Here is a 24,083-nt window from a genome sequence, read left to right on the forward strand (position 1 = left end):
TCTACTTTCACATGCCACATTCTACAGCTTCTTAGTGCGGTGGATTTTGTTTGTTCATTTGTTTCTTTTAAATACCAGTTGATGCCCATCCCTCCCTCTCCATCCCAAAAGCAAGGAACAAAAATCAATGCCTCTGTACCCAAGACTCAGAGGCTATTTGCATGCAGTCCCAGCTCAAAGATGGCGCATTTCAAATGCAGCACAGAAATTGTACAGATCTGAAACCCTGTAGTAGTACTTAGAACAAAACAGAGATCAACCTGGTGCAAACCAAGGAACTTAACTGAACTGGTAAAAGAATAATATGACACAAGTGAACCAGAAGTTAAGTATTTTCAAGTCCTATTTTTAATGGGAGAAGTACCTTTATACAAGATCTCTTCTATGGAAATTAATCATATTGAAGTGACAGTCCTGAACGTGAGTTACTGGGGGCTGAGTCCCACAGAATTCAATCCAACATACAGGTCAACCAGCTTAGAAATCCGTGTTTGAAAGTACTTAACTTTGGCTTGTTTTATGTCAACTATCAAGTGCATTTTTGCTCCTAGCACACTTTTAGTTATTGCTCAATAACTTATGAGATAGAACAGAGGAAATACTTTCAATTTAGTTTTATTATAGTATAACATCTGCAACTACAGTTTATTCAGCCAAAATGTATTCCAAATCCATTAAAAAATATCTACATTTTTCTATTTTGAAAAATAAAAGCTGCCTAGTATACCAATACTACTAACAGCACTTGAAAATGGGTGCATTACACATGGATATCCTACTGTAATTTTGTTGCTGTCAGTGTTGTTACCTTTTTCTTCCTCCTCTGTGGCTTTGGTCTTAGGTTTCAAAGAGTTTATTAAAGGCTGCTCCAATTTCTAAAACCATGTCAGAGGCTGTCATAGATCGTCCACATTTTTGAAAGGCTTGGTTGTTGCACTGCCTTGTAAGTGAACATGCTCCAAATGCAGCAACCAGAAAGGGATTTTGACTAAAACAAAGAGAAATCTCAATTAAAACTGATGGGTGTGTGAATGTGCATACCTTCAAGGAACTTTAAAGACTTAATTATTTCTGACATTCTATGTAGGGTCTCTCGTGCAGAGACCTACATTTAGGTATTGCAGATTTGTTTCCTTCTGCCCTGACTCACTGACAAGACAGATTAATTGTGGGCTCTTCAAGCATGCGTTTTACTTGCACCTTCCTCCCCAGTAAGCTTTTACAGTTGTTCATGGAATAAACAGGCTGCTGAAAATGATCCAAGTACCTGGAGTGACTTACCCATTTGTTTTTTCTGGGCCAGCAAGGAAGGCCCAGTGTGCTAGGACTCCAAGAGAACCTGAGAGGAGATCCCCTTGTCCACCACATCTTCTGCTACTTCCCTCATGGCTACATACAAGCACTGGAAAGCAAATATATGAAAAAGGTTGAAAATACCTAGACTTTAAACACTGCTCTTGTGAGAGAAGAGATGTTCAGGAAATATGTACACAAAGCGCAGTAGAAGCCAGAACAATTGAAAAGAAACAAGAATTCAGGTACTAGTTGAATCTTATTCTGTGATCTTTGTCAACAAATAATGTTGTGTATATTGTCCAAACAGGCAAAAAGAGCAGGTTGCTTACCTGTAACTGATGTTCTTCGAGTGGCCATCTGTGCATTCACACATATGGGTGCTGCGCCTGTGCAGTGCCTAGGCCGGAAGATTAGAAAGCTAACAGTTTTTGGCAGGAAGACGCTCCGCTCCCCTCCTCCCTGCAGTATAAATAGAGCGGAGCGTCTGCCATTTTACTGTCTTGAAGACGGACGTCCGCCCCCTAACGTTCGAAAAACAGCATCACAGCTACAAAAATCGGTACTGTAGGAACAACACGGAACCAACAGTAAGAAAAACAGTCCACTCACCAACACCATGCAGGGCCGGCGGGTGGGTTGTGTGAATGCACAGATGGCCACTTGAAGAACATCAGTTACAAGTAAGCAACCTGCTATTCTTCGTCGTGGCCTCTGTGCATCATACATATGGGTGATTAGCAAGCTTACCAGACTTGGAGGAGGGAAGGTGTCATCAGTGAAGAATGGCAGAGAGCACAGCTCTACCAAAGGAACAATCCCTTCTGGTGCGTACATCAAGCCGATAATGCTTGGCGAAAGTACATGCAGCAGCCCAAGTTGCAGCCTTGCAAATATCCTGAATTGGAACTCCTGCTGTAAAGGCTGATGAAGTCACTACTGCTCGCGTAGAATGCCCCCTCAAAAGTGAGGGTAAGTCAAGTTTTGCCAATTGATAATGCTAGGACTATGGTCTGCACAATCCATTTGGACCGTCGCTGAGATGAGACTGGAGAGCCCTTGTCATGAGCAGCATACTTGACAAAAAGTCTATTGGAATTCCTGAACACTTCTGTGTGAGACCTGTAAAAGGCTAGACAGTGCCTAACATCCAGTGTATGGAGAGTGCGCTCAATTGGAGTCGACGGAGATGGAAAAAACGTAGGGAGGACGATGTCTTGGTTCAAATGAAACGGTGTAGCCACCTTGGGAAGAAACTCGGAGTCCATTCGGAGAACGACTTTTTCCTTGTGAAAGTTCAAGAACGGTGGGTCTATGCATAGAGCACATAGTTCACTGGCTCTTCTGGCTGAAGTAACTGCAACAAGGAAGGCAATTTTCCATGAAACTAGGCATAAATCCACTGTTGCCAAAGGTTCAAATGGAGGTTTTGTAAGGGCCTGAAGTACAACAGAAAGACTCCACGTCAGCATAATAGGTTGAACCGACGGGTGCAAATTTTGAAGTCCTTTAAGGAACGGCGAATCAGGGGTTGAGAAAAAACAGATGACCCCTTGATGCTACCACGAAAATGCGAGATAGCAGCCGTACAGATCTTTATAGATGAAAGCTTGAGTCCCGAGCGATGAAGGTCGAATAGAAATTGCAAAATATTCTTGATCGAAGCCGACTCCGGAGAGAAGGAACGGGCATCGGCAAAGGAAGAGAATCTTCTCCACTTTGCTGAATACGATTTGCATGTGGAAGGTCGTAGTGCAGATTCAAGAACTGCCTGGATATCCGAGGATAACACTATCGGTCCCGAAATGGACCTTGACGGTTCCGAGGAAGGAGTTGGTTGTGTCGATCGGGACGGCAACGGAGCCGACGGAAAATTCAGATCTATTGGAAGCACCACACTGTTAGTTTCAGCGAGAGTAGGTCCGGGTGTCGGACTGTCCTGTTGTGTTAACAGATGAGGAACAAGTGGAAGTAGTTGAAAAACTCCTCCGAACTGAGTGAAGAGAGTGGTGAACCAGGGTTGCCTTGGCCACCATGGGGTTATCAGAATTCCTGTGGCATTGTTGTGCACGATCTTCGACACTACCTTCGTGAGGAGTGGGACTGGAGGGAACGCGTAGAAGAACACGTTGTTCCAGTCGATCATTAGGGCATCTCCCCTTGAGTCCAGTCCCAGCCCTGCTCTGGAGCAAAACAGTTCGCACACCCTGTTCGACCAGGTCGCGAACAAGTCTATATCCGGTTTATTTATTTATTTATTAAAACATTTTTATGCCGCCCCATTCGCCGAAGCCTCGGGGCGGCTTACAACAATTAGTTAAATAATTATAATTAAAAATATAAACATTAAAATAAAATACATACAATATAAAATAAGCCACCCTGGCCAGATAAAATTCAGTAATATTAACATTTAAAATGCTGCTTAAATAAAAAGGTCTTCACCTGGCGCCGAAAAACAAATAACGACGGTGCCAGGCAGACCTCTCTGGGGAGCACATTCCATAACTTAGGCGCCACCGCTGAGAAAGCCCTCCACCGAGTACCCACCCTCCTAATTACTTTCACGGAGGGTTCCTGGAGAAGGGCCTCTCCCACCTGGAACAGCTGGTTACAAACCACTCGATCCAACTCCCATTTGTGGGTAGTTGACATCTGTCGGCTCAATGCGTTGGCTTCTACGTTGTCGGTTCCCACAAAATGAACCGCCAGCATCGTGATGTCTTGAGGAATGCACCAGACCCAGATTTGCATTGACAAACGGGCCAGGAGAGGTGACTTTGTCCCGCCCTGTTTGTTGACGTAGAAAACAGCAGCTATGCTGTAAGACGCAATCTGTACAACTTGGCGGTGTAAGACGGTTTCGAAAGATTTGAGAGCGTTGAAAATCGCTAGAAGCTCGAGGAAGTTGATATGCCTCGCTGCTTTCCGTCGGGTCCATGCCCCTTGGACCCGAAGTCCTGCACATGTTGCACCCCATCTGATGAGAGACGCATCGGTGTACATTGTCACTGTCGGTTGGGGTGGGTGGAACGGAACGCCTACAGATAGGTTGCGTGAAATTGTCCACCACGTCAGGGTGTGAAGGATCGAAGATGAAATCCGCAGAAGCTTGGTTTGTAGATCCCGCTGCGGATGGAATGAGTTGAAAAATAATTGGAGTGGGCGGAGCCTGAGCCTTGCGTGCGGCACAATGGCCACTGAGGCTGCCATGTGTCCCAACAATCTTTGTATAGTGATGGCTTGAACTGTCCTTTGTCATCAAATCCAATGGATGTGCGTACACAGGGTGGCCCTGCAGGACGGAGGAAGGAACGCTCTTTGCAGGGTGGAGTCGATACGTGCTCTGATGAAATTGATGACCTGCGCGGGAATAAGTGACAATTTCTTAAGGTTAATATGGAGTCCGAGGTCATCAAGTAAAGCACAAGTCACATGGACAGCCGCGAGAAGGTTGTCTTTAGTCCGTGACACAATTAGCCAATCATCTAAATAGGGGTAGACCTGTATGCCCCGGAGCCGTAGGTGGGCACAAACCGGGGCCATGCCCTTTGTAAAGACACTCGGTGCCATAGCCAGTCCGAATGGTAGAACATTGAATTCAAAAATATCGGATCCAACAGTAAAATGAAGGAAGCGTCTATGGGAAGGATGGACAGAAATATGAAAATACGCATCCTTCAAGTCCAATGAGGCGAACCAATCCCCTTCCCTCAGCAACGGAAGAATATTCTGTAAAGTGGTCATCCGGAACTTCCTCGGTTTGATATATCTATTGACTCCTCTTAGATCCAGGATAGGTCGAAGACCACCGTCCCGTTTGGGGACTGTAAAATATCTAGAATAGAATCCGTGTAGCCCATCAGTGCAAGAGAGTTGTCGAATCACTCCCTTATGAAGAAGGTGAAGGACTTCATCGCACAGAACCGAAGATGGCGGTGTAAATTGGATAGGGCTCGACGGTGGAACGATGTCGAATTCTATTCTATATCTGAGCTGAATGATGGACAGCACCCACCTATCAGATGTAATGGCCTCCCAAATGGGAAGTCGGCTTTGGAGCCGACTCCCAAAGGGTAGAGGGGAAGGTGGGAGGTGGAGAGATGAATTGGTTCACTGGGACCATCAACGGGGATGTTTCTCGGTGTTGAACCGCCTATGGCCCTGGGAGAAGCGCTGTTGAGGCTGTTGCCTTCTACATTGCTGGCGCTGGTGGAACTGCTGGCGAGGCTGATATTGCTGGTGCCCGTAGGATCTGTACCATGGCCACTTGTGTTTTGCTTATGGGAGTTCCATTCGACGGGCCGTCATACGGGACTCGTGGATGGCTTTGAGTTTCCGATCGGTCTTCGCGTGGAAGGGGCCGGAGCCATCGAATGGCATTTCTTCTATCCTCCTCTTCATTTCCTCAGGGAAATTGCAGTTCCTGAGCCACGCGTGTCATTGGAGGGAGATAGCGTTGACCATGGCCTGAGAATCAAGTGTCTACGTGATGTCTCGCAGTAGACAACTGTTGAATGGCCACCTGCTTCACTTCGTTTAAGAAGACCTTGGCTAGGTCTGCCTGCTGGTCCGGGAGGGAGGAGACGACGTTTTCCAGCTTCTGCATAATGAAGTACTGGTAACGTGCCAGTGTAGCCTCATAATTTGAAATACGCAAACTGAGTCCTGCAGCCGCGTAGACCTGGGCGCGCAATCATGTCAACCTTCCTCCTTTCCTTATCTCGGGGTGTTCTATGTCCCCGAGCCTCCCTGCCCTGGGACGACTCTACCACCACCCAAATTAGGCTTCGGATGGCGCATCAGGAATGGGATGTCGTCTTCTCAGACCTGGTACATAGATTCGTACTGGCGAGACGTCGCCTGCGGCTGAGCTGGTTGGTCCCAGGGCTGAACCATTGCCTGGTGAAGCATGGTACTCAATGGTAAGGCAATGGTAGCGGATTGCTCCCCTCAGACGATGTCGTAAAACTGGTCTGTGCTGGGCCCGGTGCGGTGGTAGGCCTCTATCTCCAGCGACCGGACTAGACGAGAAACCAGCTCTGAGAAAGAAACATGGGGCTCATCCGGGGATCCCGGGTCTTGGGAAGTAATAGCCACGTCCGGAGACGTGGAGTCTACTTCTGACTCGTCCGAGTCTTGATGGTAGCGGTAATGCTCACTGGACGAAGAGCTTTCAGGAGATGGTGGAGGTCTGCGTTCCATATGGCCAGAAGTGGATGGTGCCTCTCTTGGGATCGACGGCGAGCGACGGTCCAGAGGAAAAAAGGCATATGGATAGTGTCCACTCCAGGCAGGATAGCCACCATAGCCGTGCATAGCCCAGTCATCTGCATGGCGCTCCGACGAACAGCTCCTGTGCCTGGGAGGAGAGTCTGGTCCCTCAGGTGGCCCAACAGCAGGCATTGGCGTTGGGGAGCGTTGCCTCGGCGGGGAATCTCTAATTTCTCCATCAGATATGGACTCCCTCAGCGGTGGCTCCTGTGGAGAAGACACGCTCTCAGGCCGAAGAACAGGCCTGGGAGATCCCGGTGGCGTCACCTGCATTGTGGACTGCAGGGCCGGTCCCGAGGGAGTCGGTACTGTGGTGGCAGTCCATACCGAGAACCCCGACGAACCTGAGCCTCGGTGTTTGGGGCGATCGGGTTTCTTGCCCTTGTGGGCTGCCTTAGCCACCTTTTCTTTCCTCGGCTTCTTATGGCCGGAGGGCCTTTCCGGCTCTGAATGCTTACGCTTCTCCTTTTGTTTGGCTGGAGGAGAGGGTAGCTGTTGCGCTTCCATTAGAGCAGCGCCTTCATCCGAAGGGTGCTGCGGCGGCGCAGTCGAAGTTGAGGTGGGGCGCTTAGGGGGCGCGGCCGGGGTAGAGGTGGAGCACTGAGGCGGCGCAGCCGAGGAGGGGGTAGGCCTTGAGACCAACTGGTCAGATTGAAGCAAGGCCTGGTCCCAAAGTAACTTACGGAGACGACTCTCCCTATTCTTCCTGGCCTGTTTGGTAAAGGCCAGGCAATGCCTGCACTTATCAGTCCTATGCCCCTCACCGAGGCAGAGGAGGCACAAGTCATGCGGGTCCGTGGGAGACATTTTGGAGCTGCACTCACTACACTTGCGGAATGCCGCCTGCTGTGCCATCGCAAAAAGGAAAAAAGAGATAATAGTACAGAGGATAAGTAATATTTTTGGTTTTTTTTTTTAGAGAAAGAATGAACAGAGGAACTACAACTAGGAAAAGAGAAAGTGGGATATATAACGAGGAAAAGGTAAGTTGAATAAGATAACCGTAAAGGAGCACGTGGCGAGATCTAAGCGAGAGACGAGCAGGCATGAGGCACAGCGAACGGCGGTCGCAGAGACTGAGTAAAATGGCGGACGCTCCATTTATACTGCAGTGGGGAGGGTTAAAACCGTTAGCTTTCTAATCTTCCGGCCTAGGCACTGCGCAGGCGCAGCACCCATACGTGTGATGCACAGAGGCCACGACGAAGAATTGAACATACCTTCCCTCATACAGGCCTGGTTTTCACATTGTAACAAACAACTGTCAAGAAACTGAATAGCCTTCTGTGTTGGTCCCTGAGCACCTAATCAGGCCCCCTGCACTATACAGTCCACGGATGCTAGGATGTTTATCATGACATGTGAACCTAGTGTAACCCAGAGTTCTGGGTTCAGATGTCATGATATACAATGCTGGAATAAAGTACAGCTGCAGTGGGCAGGTACTAACAAGCATCTAACAAAGTACACATAACAGCAGAAATTTTCTTCAAGTTCAAATACCCATCCAAGGAAGCTGGGACAACAAAGTGCCTGTCGCTCAGTGGCAGCGTGCCTGCTTTTTATGCAGAACGTCCCAAGGTCAGTCCCCAGCATTTCCAGGTACCATTCAGGAAGAAGCCTGTCTGAGGCCCTGGAAAGATGCTTGCCAGTCAGTTTCAACCATACTAGGCTAGCTGTATCTATGGGTCTATGGCAGGATTCCAATGTTCCTGGACTGCAAAGCAGAGTTTAAACACTACAGCAGCAGATTAACTGAAAAAAGGGTGGATGAGGTCCCCTGGAAGACACATGATCTGTTGTTCTCCCCTCCCTTTCTGAGGGAAAAGAAGAGGAAGCATCAGAAACCAAGCAGCAAGTCCATCTGAACTCCATGAGTCTTACTACCAGGTTAACTGTGCATTGCCTCAGTCATGTTGCTACTGTAGAAACAAAAAAGTCGAATTTCTCCTTCCCTCCACTCACCATTAACTGTTAATCTGGCCAACAGAATTTAGGAGCCAAGAGATTATGTGTTGTGAACTTTGCAGCTTGATGCTTTACTAGGGTCCGGCAGGCCTAAAAGTAAAATTGTGGTAGACTAGTGGGTTGTTTGTAATGTGGCAAATGCAGGAAGAAAAGGACTTAATTGGTTTGATGGGAGATAGTCAGTGCAATCCTATGCAATCCTCGAAAGTCAGTTCTGCTGTGTTCAAAAGGATGTGTCCAAGTAATCAGTGATTTACTGTAATCATTTACTGTAAACAAAGTAAATTTGCTTAGTATCCTTACTTTAGTTGCAAACATATGTGCGCTAAATGGAAATCCTTAATTTCATGATTATCTGGTGCAAAGGTCATGGGGGTTATATGATTACAGAGATAATTTTTGGATTATGCTCTTAGTTATGGAAAATGTCTGTGTTTCATTTGTTAATGTTTCATTTATTCTAACAAGAAGTAGTATGCACACAGCCTTGCTCCAAAAAACAAAACAAAACAAACAAAAAAATGGTATAACAAAGCTGGAAGTGTCTGATTATTTAAACTGTAATGTAAACTTTGGTTTAAATTACTCCACCTTAACTTTACCAGACTCTGCGGTGATCTGAAAAATCTTGCACAGATATCTGTGCAGGACATTTTAGGCAAGTGACATCCAAGAGTAGTATGTAATATGAACAGAAGTAACATTGTTTCTGTAATATTAGAGACTAGCCTATAAAAGCTTCTAAATCAAATGGTGGGGGGTGGGAATTAAGAATAGGTGGTGCCAAAAGGATAGGATAAGAGGGGCCTAGTTACTCCCTTGTATTTCTAGATTTAAGAATGGGCAAAGTTTTATTTACATAATCTGTTAGTGGCAAGGGCTGAGATATATTTGCCTTATTTCTGCATGACTAATTCTTTGTGTGTTTGTGTGCATACACCTACAGACATTCTAGATGAATAATGCACAATCCACTTTGGTTTATGTCAGCCCAGCTTGTCTCCTGAGGTTTCACAGTTCACCATTCCTTCTTCCTGGTTGGGCCATGATAAAATTTGGGCACAAGTAGCTCTGTGCTTTGTTAGTGTTAACTTTTTTGAGAAATGCTTTTAGTTAGACCTGCCCAGAGAGCCTTTTTGGCTAATGGGGTGGGATATACATTATAAATAATAATAAAAATAATCCAAACATAGCCATACTTAAAGTGAACTCACTGAAACCAATGGGACCTAAATTGCATTTATCTCAGTAAGTATACTCCAAGTAAGACTAAGTCAGGATTTGGTACGACATATTACACAAGATTACATTTCCTTTGTAATTAACCATTAATTTCTAAAATTCTGAGCTCTTACAGCAAAAATATCTATTTTATTATTATACAAAGCTTATGTTTCTTTATAAAACAGCTCCAGCAACTACTTTTTCTATATCTATTAATCATAAAGTTTATTGCTGTTTCAATTCTCATATTCTAATATTCATAGTTTTACCATATATTGTGAATCAATTTTTGGCCAGCATCTAACAAATGATCTAGTATACTTGCTTTTCTAAAACTGACTGCATTTTTAATTTGCAATATTAAATATATGCTTATGCAGCTTCATTGTTGTTTCCTGATAGTGGAACAACAAAAATTAATTTATACAAAGCTTTGCTATGTATTTCCTTCACTTACCCTTCTCTCCATCTGAAATCAGATCTCGTTCTCCTTTCTGAACAATTGTCAAATTCCCCAAGGCTTGGCTGAGCCTTAGCAGACATCCATGATGATCATTGCTATCTACAGGGTCTCTAAGCTAAGACAGATGAAGAGAAATCACACAGAATTAAATATTTCATTCAGTGACGTGATGGTGTAAACCACTATTCCATGTAGCTGTCCTACCAGAAAACCCAGCTACTCCCACACCAATCCTGCATTAGAGCACTATCACATTCAAGTTTGATTTAAGCATTAATAATGCTACATGCAGTTTTGCTCTTGATTTTTCTTCACTAAAAAAATGAACTCACCATAGCTTCATAGAGTCTGCTAAATTCCATAGCATTTGGAGTAAGAATAGCTCGAGGATAACCCTGAATAAGAGAAGGCTGTTGGGCAATCAGCCATAAACCATCCTGCACAGAACAGTAAGAAACAACATTTACTGACAAGAATAACATCAAACAAACTAATGGAAACATAATACTTACAGCATCAATTATAATGGGAATCCCTTTGAGCTTCGATTTTTCTATAATCCCCTGTTTAAAGAAAGGGAACTATTTTAAAATGTATAGCTTTTAATAAGAAAATGTAAAAAAATTCTCCTATTATATAACGTAATCCATGGTGACTGAAAAGTGGTCTAGATGTGTTTCAGATAAAATAAATAATTCCTAGTTTCAAAGTAAAGATTAAGAAAGAACTACTTCTTTTAAACTTAGTCTGTGTGGCACGTGTTCAAGTACTCAGTAGTGGCACTTTTCCTCCTTACTGCATTTTCTAGTAACAAATGTGTACAAGGGTAGCTTCATACCCCTATTTTTAACACATCCAATTTTCACCTAGATCTGTGGCAAAAACCCACAACCCTACTGTAAGTTAAAACCATGTGCAAAAAGCCACTCTGAGTCCAAGCCACAGTATAGTTTGACAAAGAACAAACACCCCTTAAGGATAAAATGCACTGTCGTACTACCTTTATAATCATGCTTACAAATTCACTTCACTTCAAGTTGTTGTACGTGTAGCTTCAGCAACTAAGAACAAGCTCCACAAATGAAAGTTTGTCTTTATTTTGGTATTTTCTCACCACTGCTTTAGAAAATCATCTAGAGTTAAATCACATCTGTCCTTCCCATCCCCCCCCCCCGCCCCACACACACTTTTATTGCTTGTGTGCAGCAACAAGCATGGCAGAATTCCTCATGTTGTGATCTTGGTCATGAACCCAAGAACCCAAATTTCTAAGTAAATTCTCAATCTCTAGATGGCCACCAGCAGGGCATAGGCGAGGCAGCAGTCAGAGTCGGGATTTAAGAATGGAGTCCTGAAAAAATACCTAGTAACATCTCTGCCCCTAACAGTACTTACAGAAGTACAACTTTAGAAAACAGCTGATCTTTGTAGTCTGCAAGAGTTTTACCAATTGGAGCTGCTAATTTTACACTTTAAGTATTATCATTGATTTCCAGTAACACAAGCAAGCCATGATGTCCAAATAATTTCATTAACAGAACAAGATGAGTACACTAAACATAATTACTGCACAAGACATCAGAATCCAAATAACCTTGGCATTCTCAAGCAGTCTATCATCTCTTCCCAATCCAGGTCCTATGACAACTGAGTGTAGTCGCGGTAGCCACTTTTCCACTTCATGAACAGCATCAGGACTGTCCCTAAAGGGTGGAAATGGAGTACAGACCATCTTGTTTTCAAAGGTTTGATTCAATTCAGTGTAGCTGACGCTGCCACCTCTCAAAGCCCTTGCCTGTAAAACAATAACCACCAACCTGCCAAACAAATCACTAAGCCATTTTATTCCTGCACATATCCAAAACCAAGTTATACCGATAACAGAAAGTGATAGCATATTTTGTCACTTCCCTTTCCAGAAAACTTGAACCAATAAGCTCACATGACAGGCCAGCCTTCTGCAACATGGCATTCTCCAGAAATACTGGACTACACTTCTCAGAATCAGCTTCTGTATCAGCTACATTATGGAAAATGTAGTCCATCACTTCTGAAGAGTGGAAGGTTGTGACAGACTGTAATACATCCAGCTGTTCCTGTAAAAACAATGGGGCAGGTGGACAACAATTTGTTCCTATGACAAGAGAGTGATGCATTGCTATCACTGCACAAGGAGAAGTCAGCAAAGTTTGCCTTTTTCAAAAGCACCCAGAATTTACATGTGAGAATTGCCGTAACAAATCAGGTCCCTGTTGCAGACTTAGTCTTTGAAAAGTAAGTGATTTTTAACCCTGTTATTCAGAAGCCGCTACCATTCAACGTAAAGTACATTTTATTTAACTGTAACTGCCAAAGACTGAGAAGAAAAGAAGCCACTCTGCCTCGGAACTGTTTTCTATTTTAGCTACAGTATATGGTAATATATAAACCAACATGGGAAGAATATTCCAGCTGCCTGTGAAGCTGGCAACTGAAAGCAGGAAGGTAAGCAAATAATCCCACTAGAATAGCTGTCTGGCAGGCATATTTCCTTTTTAAATTCAGGAAGGTGAAAGGAGGAATTCCCATGTAGTGCATATTCCTCTCCCTTGGTCTGATATGCCACTCTTTTCCCCATTTTACTTTCTGGAAATACATTTTCAATTTAAATCCTCATCTTTAAGTTTCTAACCATCGGTATTCCAGTGACCAACCACTAAAATAGGTAAACATTCAGGTTATCTTTAGCATACAGCTTTGTGCAACAGGTTGCCAGGAAAGGAGCCATTCACATCATTCTTGGTGCTTTTGTAAAATAATTGTAGCTAATAAATCCTCTCTGTCCTTTGCATCCTGTGTAATATACCCTGGCCTAGCACGGAAGCATGAATGCCTATGTGGAGATACATGGGCTGCAGTTCAGTGCCAACAGTGGTACAAAAGGACTGTTCCTTTTAACTGGTACAGGGCCCTTAGCTCTGAATTTATGAGATGCTAATACAAGTTCTGCCCAAGAAGCTTTGAGAGATACATAAAAGGAGGACAGTCAAACAAACAAGAATACTTACAGAACTGGGTGAACAATCAGCTCTGGGCTGTAAGACTTTATTACAGTTGCTGCATCTTTGGTACAAAATACATGGGATAAATCTGCACCCTAAGGATATTAACAGATAGTTATTAATTTGTGTTGCCAGTGCTAAATCATTAAGCAGAAACCATTCATATAAAACTAATTAGTACTCAAAGAAAACCAGCGTCTTGCCTTCTAGTTTCATTCTGTTACATAACTTTGTTCTACACATCCCTGCATAACAAAACCAATATTCCAAACAGCCTTATGTTCAAATAAGGTTCACTTTCAGTGAAACAAATTTGTTTAGAATCAAAAGTATGTAAAGTTCATTCCCAAAATTCTGTAACACTCCAGAAAAACTGGAGTACAGTCACACTTACCTTCTCAAGCATGAGTAGTTTGTTCCAACAGTAACTTGGACAGTGAAGTACTTTAAGTTGGTAGGTGCAAATGCATCTAAAGCATACAGGAGTTAACTCCACGCTGAGTTACTGATGCAGAAATTTTAAAAAGGACATTACTGCTGAAGAAACTACGGTAACCAAAAATGCAATCCTACATAGTATATAACAGCAATTTACACTTTTATTATTAAAAAGTTAGCATTCGTAAAAGTGGCCATCTCAAGGCACAGCCTGCTGTTATCACCATATCCAAGTCTGACTAGTTCCAAAGTGTTGTATTTATTTTATTTATTTATTTAAAACATTTCTATGCTGCCCCCATCGCAACAAAGCCTCGGGGCAGCTCACACTCACATATGCACTCTTGACATATTAGTGGTATAAACTGCACTTGCCCATGACCCAGAACTGGGTTCAGTGCATTTTAAGTTGCTGTTTTTACTGGGCTTAAGCACATTTAAGTCTTGGGAAACTAACCATACACTTCCAAGTTAGGAGAAAACATACCACTTTGAGAGCTGAAATTGCAGCAAAATACGGTGCCCCTGTATACCTAAAAATGGGAGAAAAAAAGTTCATCTTAGAAAGTATGTTTACTTTGCTATCACTTTGATGAACAAGAATGAAGATTCCTTCCTGTTTATTACATAACTTAAAGCTTATTAATAATAAAGAGTGAATAATATTAATAGAAAAGTTTCAACCTACAGTCAATTTACATGATCAGTTAATGTGGACTTATAAATTGATGAAATCCTATCATATCAATAGCTTGCATCTGTTGGTGATCTCTGTTGACATAAAGCAACTTTATCCATGATAACAAATCCAAAATTGTTTGGTTGCATGCTAAAGCTATAATACAGTTATGCTTATCTCGTAAACATGATTCTATAGCTGCTTTTAAACCACTGGAGGAACTCTGGGCCACTGAGTATCAGACTTATTTTCTAGTCAAGTCAGAAGCTCTTTTAAATTCAAGAAGAATTATGCAGTATGTCCGATGTTAAAAATAAGAATTAATTATTAGTGCTACATAAGATTAATAACCCCATGTTAGGGAGGGAGTAGCAGCAGGCTTCCAGAGTAGCAGAACCGGAACGCTTGTCTGGCACCGAGGATGTGGAAAATGTTTTATAACTAGTTCAGTATAGAACTACAACACTGGGGATTAGGAATCGACTTTCCAAGAAGTAATGAACATTTTAGGTCCTCAAAGCATTACCAAGAGAGCCTGGGATCTTTTGTCCCTTGGCAGGCATCCCAGAGACCATGGAATGGGTTGGAAAACCCCTACCAAGGATGCAGTGCTACAACTTCAGAAGGAAGCGCCATAGCTGGTGTGGAAATGACTGCTGCTTCTTCAAGGTCAGAAAAACACTCTCTTCAGAGAAGGCATAAAGAGCATTACAGGGAATGGGGAGCATACTGGAGAGGCCAGGACAGGATTTATCCTGAGCATCCTCCAGCATCCTTCCCTATTCTTCCAGAGTGCCCTGTCTAGATGGGCTAAAAGCCCTTCTAGCAAAAACTCGTATCACAGAGCAGGGAGACAAAGTTTGCCTCTGCCCCTTCTCCCAGGCAGCCAGCTTCAGTCCACAGGGCACAGGAAAACTCAGCAGCTTAAAGGTTCTGGGGCATCTGAGCAGAACAACCCACAGGACTGTTGCCCATCTTATAGCAAGAATATTCAGGAAGTGTCCATTCTGCACCCAGATGAAACCAAACCGAAGGGGAACCAAAGGAGATGAGGATGGGAAATGGGAGCACATGCAGACACAGTCCTAATAGTTAAACTATGGTTTGGCACTGATATTTTAACTGGACTGTTGGTTATATGCGTGTCTAATGCCTTTATCAGCAATGCCCTGTAAAAAGCCCTAAGTTGGTCACCTATAATTGTAGGAATTGGATTCAAATCAGCATGCAATGAAGCAAATCTTTTATAAACTGGAAAAGAATTATCTCCTACTTTCAAGATACGAAAGTAAGTAACAATTGTATGTATGTGAGGGCTACTACAACGTTTTGTAATCTAGCAGTAGTTATAAACAACTTTGCAAGAATGATTCACATTTTCATTTAACTTACTCTTGGCATCCTCCAACAATTCCTATTCGTCCATCTTGGCCTTTATGTTTTTTGGCAGTTAGAGGAGGAATAACATTTCGCACCAATTGAAATATATTCTCCATTTCCTTTATAGAATGTGTTTTGTGCACTGAAAAGGATCGCTCTATAACTGAAAAAAGACATTTCATTATTTCAAAAATGAGCTTCAAGATGTTGAACGAATTCACTTATAAGTTTATAACATGAATTTAGACGCACTTCCAAATTACAGTCCTATTTTTATTTACTTAATTACTACATTGTACACACATCTACACCTTGCTCACTACTAATGTGAGTTAAATGGAGAATGTATGCTTGTCTTTACTAGACTAGTTAAAGCAGGAATGTGAAACTTCTTTTAGCCTCAGGGATGAACATTTCAGGGGCTCCATTCCAGTGATGGGCAGGGCTGAAATATCAAAAAGTAAAGTTCTTCTAGTCAGTAACTTAGCTGTAGGAGAAGCATTTCAAACTTTTAGAAAGAGGAAAAGCAAACATGTTTCATGAGAAACCATGAAATGATCTGTGTGCGTGTGTCCGTGCATATGGCCTTCTGAGGAATGAACTGAGGCCTCGGCCAGGCTTTATTTGGCCTGACCTTCAACACTCCTGGGCTAAACCTCACTAAGCATTCTCCTCAACCAAGGAAACTGAGATAAAAGCATTTCTCTAGCTCCACAGATGCAAAAGTTAGGGTATTTGTTTCCAGGGGTCAGCTTCTCATGTTCCCAAGATGGGTGCTGTCAGATGTTTCTGTACAGGAAGCATTTACAGAAAATGTACATACTTGTAGCTTCTGCCAAGACACTTCTTTACATACAGTTAAAAAAAATCAACATATAAAATTTACAGCTCATAGCTGATTCTATGCTAATCCCTGTATCATGTGAGCTGAAGCAGCATGCATAGTATTCTGCAAATAGCATCTAAAGGGACTGAAATCAATTCCTTCATTTGCCTACACTTGTCTAGTCAGAAGCATGTCCCACTGAACCTAAGAGAAAACTACAGCCTCAGTGCAATTTGAAAGTATCCCTTGAAATTATGGGAGAACTAGGCAAGACACTATACACACCATTCTAGTACTAACTTGCATGCACTTACCTCTAAGTCAACAATGATATCAAACCATTAAAAAAGCTTATTTGTCAAGACTTGCCTACTGGCTTTGTCAAACAGGCATCATGATTGTGTATATGGAATCAGGAATGGGAATACAAGTGAGGGTAAAGTGTCTCATTCCTAGCCTAAAAGCTCTTATGATGAACTCCAAATAATAATTACCCCTCTTTCCCATTCATCCAGTTACACTTGTTGCAATCCAGATGCAACTAATTCCTACGATCGGAAGAACCGTGGTGAGCAGGGGAAACTTATGCTGGTAAAAAGCATGGGGTGGGATCTTAACCACTTAAATCTCAAAATGCAAATCAGAAAAAAATAAAAATTGTCTCAGGTAATCTGCGTTATGATAGATTTTTTTTAAAAGCACATCTATAGAGAATGAGTCAGTGATTAGGAGTATAACATACAGGCTTCCTAGAAATAAATGGATATAGATTCAAGGACCAATTCAAGATAAGCGACAAAAAAAGTCATCTTCTACGTTCCCGCTGCTTTGATACTTCCAACTGAAAGTTTCTGTTACACAATTATTAGCTATCAGATTGTTACTGTTCAAAGTATACCCTACAGAATAAAAGAAAAAAAAATCAAATTATGCTGAGAAAAATCTGACTAAAAGTACTAAATTTCCTGGGGGTGGGGGCACACATATGAAAAAGTTTGTATCAAAACAAGGAAATCCCAAAGAGAGCATTAGCAAAATGGCTTTGACTCCACCTTTGATTCAACCATTTCCATAACCAGATTTCTTAATATCTGCTAGAAAAGCATCTTTACAGGGCAATAATCTTAGCTCATCTTTTGCACTACATTTTTTGAAACAAATACATTCAACTTCTACTGATATTCTATCCAATATCTAGAACATAAACGGAATACTAGTGAATACAGCACAATTTATTCCAGTTGCAATTATTTCATTTTTGTATACCAAAATAATATAGATGTCAGAATAAAGTATAAAGCCACAAACTAAAAATGTAGATTCCTAGACAAATGGGCAAGGGTCGACAGATCTGAAATTGTTTAATAAAATTGGAAACAGCATTACTGCAAGAATTGGGATACCATCATCTTAGTTCTTTAATAGCCAGAAAACTAATGTATTGTCCTATATTTATTTTTCTACTTTCTAGAATTACAAATTATCTTGTTATTTTCTTTCAGGAATTTGGGGTTTTATCTATTTCCCAATGCCTTAATATATTAGTACTTAAATGCCATTAATTTGCAATATAGATTGGATAATCAGATTGTGAAATTAAAATGGCAGTTACTGAAGGTTTGAAAACAAGTTGTAGTGTACCTAGAATATAAGAGCACAGCATCATTTAGTGTAGATTAGTAACCTAAAAACATGCTGTCATACAGAAGGCAGAAAAAAGGTAACTTCCACATACATTCAATAGATGCTTATTCAGTGCTACTGAGTAAAGGACCGGAGGCTCCAGATATCCATTTATAGCACAACTGTATGTATATTTACTAAGAAGTTATGTCCTTCCGTGTCTAATGGGGCTTACTCACTAGGAAGTGTTCAGGGTTACAGCCTCAGAATACAACACCTGATGTTCTCTGAGTAGAGCCTACATTTAAACCTAGGTTGCCTTCTACATAAGCTCAGGTTGAATGGAAATATACAAGGTTAGCAAGTTTTGTATATTTTCAAATTGTGTCTATGGAATCCTCAAATGCCAAGAAAACAAAAAATAACCTTTTCAGCGTTACTAATCATGTTCTACAAGATGCAGTTGGATAGAAGTATTAAACACACTCTTACGGGGCACACATGATGAGGATGAGATGACATATCTGACAACTTTGTAGCCTGTACAAATTTGGCATGTCCTTGCACAAACCTGTGACAGACCTGGGTCCCACAACAACTATATTTATATGGAAACGGTTGCCTGACATAGGAAGCTTGAACTTCACTGCATTGTAGATAAAAAGTCTACTCCTCCACAAGTGTGATATATTCTATTGTATCAAAAGAATCTTATTTAAGCTGTGCAGGAATATAAGCTAACTAAGGTGTGATATCTTTCTGGATCCAGTCAAAGAAATAAGATAAGCTCATACAGTGAAATTTTCAAAATCTATGTGGCGAAAAAGGTATGATTCCCAGTAGAATGCAGACTCATCAACTTGCTGAAGTAAGATTTTAGGGAGATAATTTCAAGAGTGACATTATTTGGTCAGAGCTAATGATCAGCGTAAAAGTGCAGTATCTGAAGGATTTATTCTAATTCCTAGTACTTCCGTGTATGAAGTACAATAGCATATAAGTTATTAAAAACTAAAACCAGTCATATTCTAATAAATTAACATCTACTGTAATTATTCATGTTTTAATGATTATTCATAACTATTCATAAATAATTCATAATGTCCATTCTAAATGCCAATACCGATTCAAGTGGAAACACACACTACCATTCCAACTATTATTTCCAAAACTTCTATGAAAGAACATCAGGCCATATAGATTTTACTATCAAAGTGAACAAAATTCCTCCTTTAGCCCACTAAAATCACAACTAATCACCTTGCATCTTTAAAAAGTCTGTGCTATGCAAACTACTTTAAGTCCTCATAAAGCACTACTTTAAGCAGAGTGTTTTGATTTTGTGGATCCCAGAACTTCCCAGTTATAAACTTTCACCACCAATATGCATGTAAGGTTTAACTACCAGGTCCAGACATCATTTAAGGAATAGAAAAAAGTACCTAGGGGTGGAGAGAGTGGTGTTGTCATAGAATTATAGCTAAAATTATCTCCGTATGATCTGTGATTTGATCTCTGTGAAGGACTGCTTGGTATACATGGTGACCTCTGTGAAACTGTAGAAGAAATTCCTGCTAACATTTGTCCCAACATCTGCAACATTTGTAGCTCCCTAGCATGCTCAGCTTCACGCCGTTTGTCTTCAATTTTAAGCCGCTGTTCCTCATACTTGTAAAATTTCTCTTCAGTATCCATGCTTTGTTGCAGAAACTTCTCCATCATTTTGTCCAGTGTTAAGTTTGCATGCCTTTTTTTTGATTTTTTAGCCTGAGATAATAAGGGTGGTGCATTGGTGTGAGCATTAATTTGTTTAAAACCTAAAACAAAAGTAGATACATTAATTGCTCATGTTTTGAACAGACTTAGATAGTTGGATAAGTAGTGAAGAGTACCCCACATCATTCTAGGTACCAGTTCAACATATGTATATTTTATACTGTGTAGTAACTCTATTCAACCTTTGTAATTATGGTTTTACAACCATAACTACTTGTTATACTGAGTAACTGCAGTACGAAGTGAAAAATTTGTGACTATATTATCTGTCAAAGGATTTAATGGTTTCCAGTAATCTGTCCTCATTTAAACTGTAATCCTAAATGCATTTACTAGAGAGTAAACTCCACTGAAAGCAGTGGAGCTTAATCTGAGTAAACATACAATAGCATTGTGTGATCCTTTAAGTATTTAAATTCAGTTTTAACAGATTTGTGTACTGTGGGTAATTGCCCAATTGACCATGCATTACAAAGGGTACAACTGTGAACAATTCTCCTTTGATGTTATTTATGTGTAAAACAGCATTTGTTTTAAGAGCCAGCCAATTGGCTTTAGCATGTCAGCTTTTTCAGCCACATATATACAGAAGGGATAGCCACAGGTGCATGACTTGGATTCAAATAAATGAAACCAGTAAAAAGTTTAGAGAGCAAAAGGAAGATTCTAGTTTTGATTTCCTCCCCCACCCCCCACCCCCAAAAAAGGCAGGTAAAGCACATATACATGTACAGAAAAGACAGCTATAAGTATACATGCCACTGCTCCTACAATCCATGTGCATGGAAGAATTCAAACTATTTATGGAAAAGGCTTGTTAAGGTTTAGTCTGAATAATGTACCCAGCTGTTAAAACTGGGGAGAATTGTTCATATTTGAAAGGAAAGGTCTTTTTATCCCTTTCTGGGTAAGAGGCGGGGTTTCCTAGCCTTTTGGTGGTAGCTTTGAAGGCTTCACCAACTGCCTGATCTCCCAATAGAAGCATGAGTTCTGCTGTTCAGAACTCTGGACTGGTACAAAGTAGGCTGTTGACACCAAAACTGAAGAACTGCAAGATGCCACAGCATTTTTTTTTTGGCTGATATTGTGTAACACCTTGATATGTCGAGAGGATGCACCTGGTTATCTTCTATCAAGTAATCATAATATGGAATGATGGGAATTAGTTTTAAAACAAAGAGCACTTGCAACTACCAAACTAAGAATCATTTAGCAACCTTAATGAAAGCCTAGTTTATATAAAAAACATTTCAAAGCGAATGATTGGGACAGTTTTCTAATTTGTCTGACTAGATGTATGTATGTGTGTTTTTGTGGAGAAAGGGCTGTTACCTCCTTTGTCTAGAGAACAGCAGGAAGAGGATGGGTTATTGCAGCAGCACTCACTGAGATTTTCTCTTCAGGTGCATGTGCGGAGTGCAGGTACGGACAAAAGCCCCCTTTTCACTGCTATGAAATTAACACAGCTCTGTTGTGAAAGATTTGTACTTTTACAGTGCCATCCGAGGCATATGCAGCCAGAAGGTAAGTGTGTTCAGAACTTAAGTATTAGTGGTCATGGTTCTAAGTCACACAAGGTGGCGGTGGGTTGAAGTGATAAAATTAATGGGGAGGAGGCGGCTCTCCTTCGCATCCCCAAGCTGTACAGAAGCCGATCAAAGATGGGGCGGGGGCGCTATGGGGCTGGAAAGGGGCGTCAATCGCGTGCAACAGAAGCGCTACATCCCCCCCCTCCGCCCACGGCTTATTGTATTAGGCTCACCCTCTGCTGGCGGCAGCGGGATGGCGAAAGGAGGGCATTCCACTTTGATGGCGTGCTCGGCGTAGGAGGAGCACTCGCCGCAGTCCTCGTGGAAGTTGTCCCGCGGGGGCGACTCGAGCTCGTCGTCGTCGTCGTCGTCCTGCTCCTCCGCGTCCGCTTCACGCCTGCTGCGAAGCCTCCCGGGCCCGGCGGAAGGGGGCGCGGCCATGGCGGCGGCGGGTTGGTGGCAGCCGTCTCCTCCCGCCACGGGGGTCAGAGGCCGCTCGACGGCAATATGTCCGTCGAGGCCGGCGGCGCCCTGCCGGCAACTGAGGATGCGGTCCATCTCGTCGTAGTACTTGCAGATCTTGCGGGCGTGCCCGTTCTTCTTGAGCCCTTCACGGGCCTGGTAGTACTGGCGCTTGAGGCCCTTGATGCGGATGCGGCACTGCTCCGGGGTGCGCTCGAAGCCCAGCTCGGCCAGGCGGCAGGCCACGTCCCGGTACACATGGCTGTTGCGAAAGTTGCCGTCCAGCGCGCTCTGCACGTCCGCCTCCCCCCAGATTTCGAGCAGCGCCCGCGTCTCCAGGTCGGACCACAGGAAGCCCCGCGTGTTGGTGATCATCCTCCCGCCCGCGGGCCGCAATGGCCGCACCCGGCCGGGAAGGGGCGAGGAGAGGGGGCGGCTGGGCAAACGAAGCGATGGAGGGAAGGCTCGGAGGGGGGAATTAACGTCCGCCTCGCCCCTCAGACACCTCCGTCTCTCTGTCCCCTGTGAGGCGGAGGCGGTTGTGGCGGCGGAGCCCCCAGCGCCTGGCTGGGCTCCCGCGCATCCCTCCTCGCAGCATCCCTCCTCGCCGCATCACACGCCCCCTCCCCTGCCCTCCCCTCTCTTCCCGCCCCCCCCCACAAAACTTTATACCGCCTGGCTGCAAGCGGGGCCCGCCGCTCGCTGCAAGACGCGGGCCTGGCCGTTCAGCCGCGTATGCGGCTGCCGCTCCCTCGCCCCAGGCTGCGGGAGCGCGGCGGCAGCTGCTGCTCTTGGAGGCCCAGCTCGCGGTTCATCGCCTCCTGGAGCGGCGCGTCCAACGGCCAGTGCCCGACTGCGGCGGCGGCGGCGGCGGCACCTCCTCCCAAGCGCGAGCCTGGCGCCGAGGCGGAGCGCCGAGCCGGCCTCCTTTCTCTTCCCCACTCCCCGGCGGGCACAAGTCGGCCCGGCGTCACCGCGCATTGCACTCGCCCCCCTCCCCTTCGTGCGCGCACACCAGTCAAGCGGCAAGTTCACGCACCAGCAGCGGCGCTCGCCCGTCGCCCCTGCGGGTTGCGGGGTGGCGAGGGGGTGGGCCGTGCGAGGCCTCGTCCGCCTCGACATGCTCGAGCAAACGCTGGGATGGCGCCCTGGCGCCCGCACGAGCAGGGGCGCTGAATTTAAGTGGAAGCAGACGAGGCCTTGGTAAACCGGGAAAACGAAGGACTCGTTCAGCAGGACGGGCGCCTCGATCTGCGTTATCAGCAAACCTCCAAGCGTTTGCGGTATGGCCCTCTTTCAGCAGCAGAAGCTACGACAAAAATACCTTCGAAGTATACACGTATTTTGTATACGAGCGAGGCCGCTTGCGCTCTACCCCCCCCCCCGCCAGCCTGCACGGAGCTGTTTAAAGAAGTTACCTCTTACGAAATTTTGTTGGTATTATTTATCATTTATTTCACACCAAACCATACTAAATGAGGCGGGTGAGAACTTATATGACATAAATGACAACTTATGCGGTCCCTTCTTAATGGGATTTCTTCTGAGACCGAACAAACCATCTTGACTTGTATCTGTGAAATGGGCCATTACAAATCTAACCCCAGAGACAGATTTCACATCAACACATGCAATTGTTCTCTAAGTAGCCAATTCACAGATTCAGCTACCCATAACCTTGTGCAAAGAAATCGAGTGACACAAGTCAATAGTTTTGTTGGATTAATTCCAGGGCTGCAACCTGTGGGCATGGGCACAGAAACCTGACCGTATTGGTTGTTAAAATTCTCCATGACTTTACAAAGAACAACCTGCACTATTTTTATAATCCTCTAATTAAAGTGTGTTCCTGCGTCTCTGTGTGTACATAAAGCGATATCACGCTATAATCATTTACTAAGTTTATGACAAGCAGCCAAATCATCTTCTTGGCTCCACATCTGCATACGCTACCTTATGGATTCCCCCTATCTTTTCATATGTTTGTTCTAAAAATCAGACGCACATCTCTATGCAATTATTTGTCGGCTACGCCACACCGTCTGTGCCGACTACTTTCAGGCGCTCTGTCAAAGAAGCAAAGTGAGTGACAACCCGAGAAGACGCA

General features: G+C 43.5%; 1 protein-coding gene across 3 annotated transcripts; it reads right to left on the reverse strand.

The window, feature by feature from the left end:
* Positions 1 to 599: 599 nt before the first annotated feature.
* On the reverse strand, positions 600 to 22,586 carry NAXD (NAD(P)HX dehydratase). Of its 3 annotated transcripts, XM_044428286.1 has the most exons (11): positions 21,748 to 22,585; positions 19,652 to 20,026; positions 15,773 to 15,923; positions 14,189 to 14,234; positions 13,270 to 13,358; positions 11,817 to 11,925; positions 10,735 to 10,785; positions 10,555 to 10,659; positions 10,217 to 10,337; positions 1,282 to 1,402; positions 600 to 988 (listed from the first exon to the last, which is right to left on the reverse strand). In XM_044428286.1, the coding sequence occupies exons 1-11, from the start codon at positions 22,349 to 22,351 to the stop codon at positions 838 to 840; spliced, it is 1,923 nt and encodes a 640-aa protein (XP_044284221.1). In that variant the 5' UTR covers positions 22,352 to 22,585; the 3' UTR covers positions 600 to 837. The 3 variants fall into 3 exon arrangements, with proteins under 3 accessions (XP_044284221.1, XP_044284220.1, XP_044284222.1); XM_044428285.1 differs by having other exon boundaries at positions 10,555 to 10,785; positions 21,748 to 22,586; XM_044428287.1 differs by lacking the exon at positions 19,652 to 20,026 and having other exon boundaries at positions 10,555 to 10,785; positions 21,748 to 22,586.
* Between the last annotated feature and the right edge of the window lie 1,497 nt (positions 22,587 to 24,083).

Source organism: Varanus komodoensis, unplaced genomic scaffold (assembly GCF_004798865.1).
Source record: "Varanus komodoensis strain SLA01 unplaced genomic scaffold, ASM479886v1 scaffold2, whole genome shotgun sequence".
Lineage (NCBI taxonomy): Eukaryota > Metazoa > Chordata > Lepidosauria > Squamata > Varanidae > Varanus > Varanus komodoensis.

Coding starts and splice junctions, on each gene's coding strand:
- NAXD (XM_044428285.1), bottom strand. CDS start 22,351: ATGATCACCAACACGCGGGGCTTCCTGTGGTCCGACCTGGAGACGCGG. Junction 20,027..21,747: donor CCCGCTGCCGCCAGCAGAGG/GTGAGCCTAATA, acceptor CTTTTGTTTTAG/GTTTTAAACAAATTAATGCT. Junction 13,359..14,188: donor CAATTTCAGCTCTCAAAGTG/GTATGTTTTCTC, acceptor TAATATCCTTAG/GGTGCAGATTTATCCCATGT.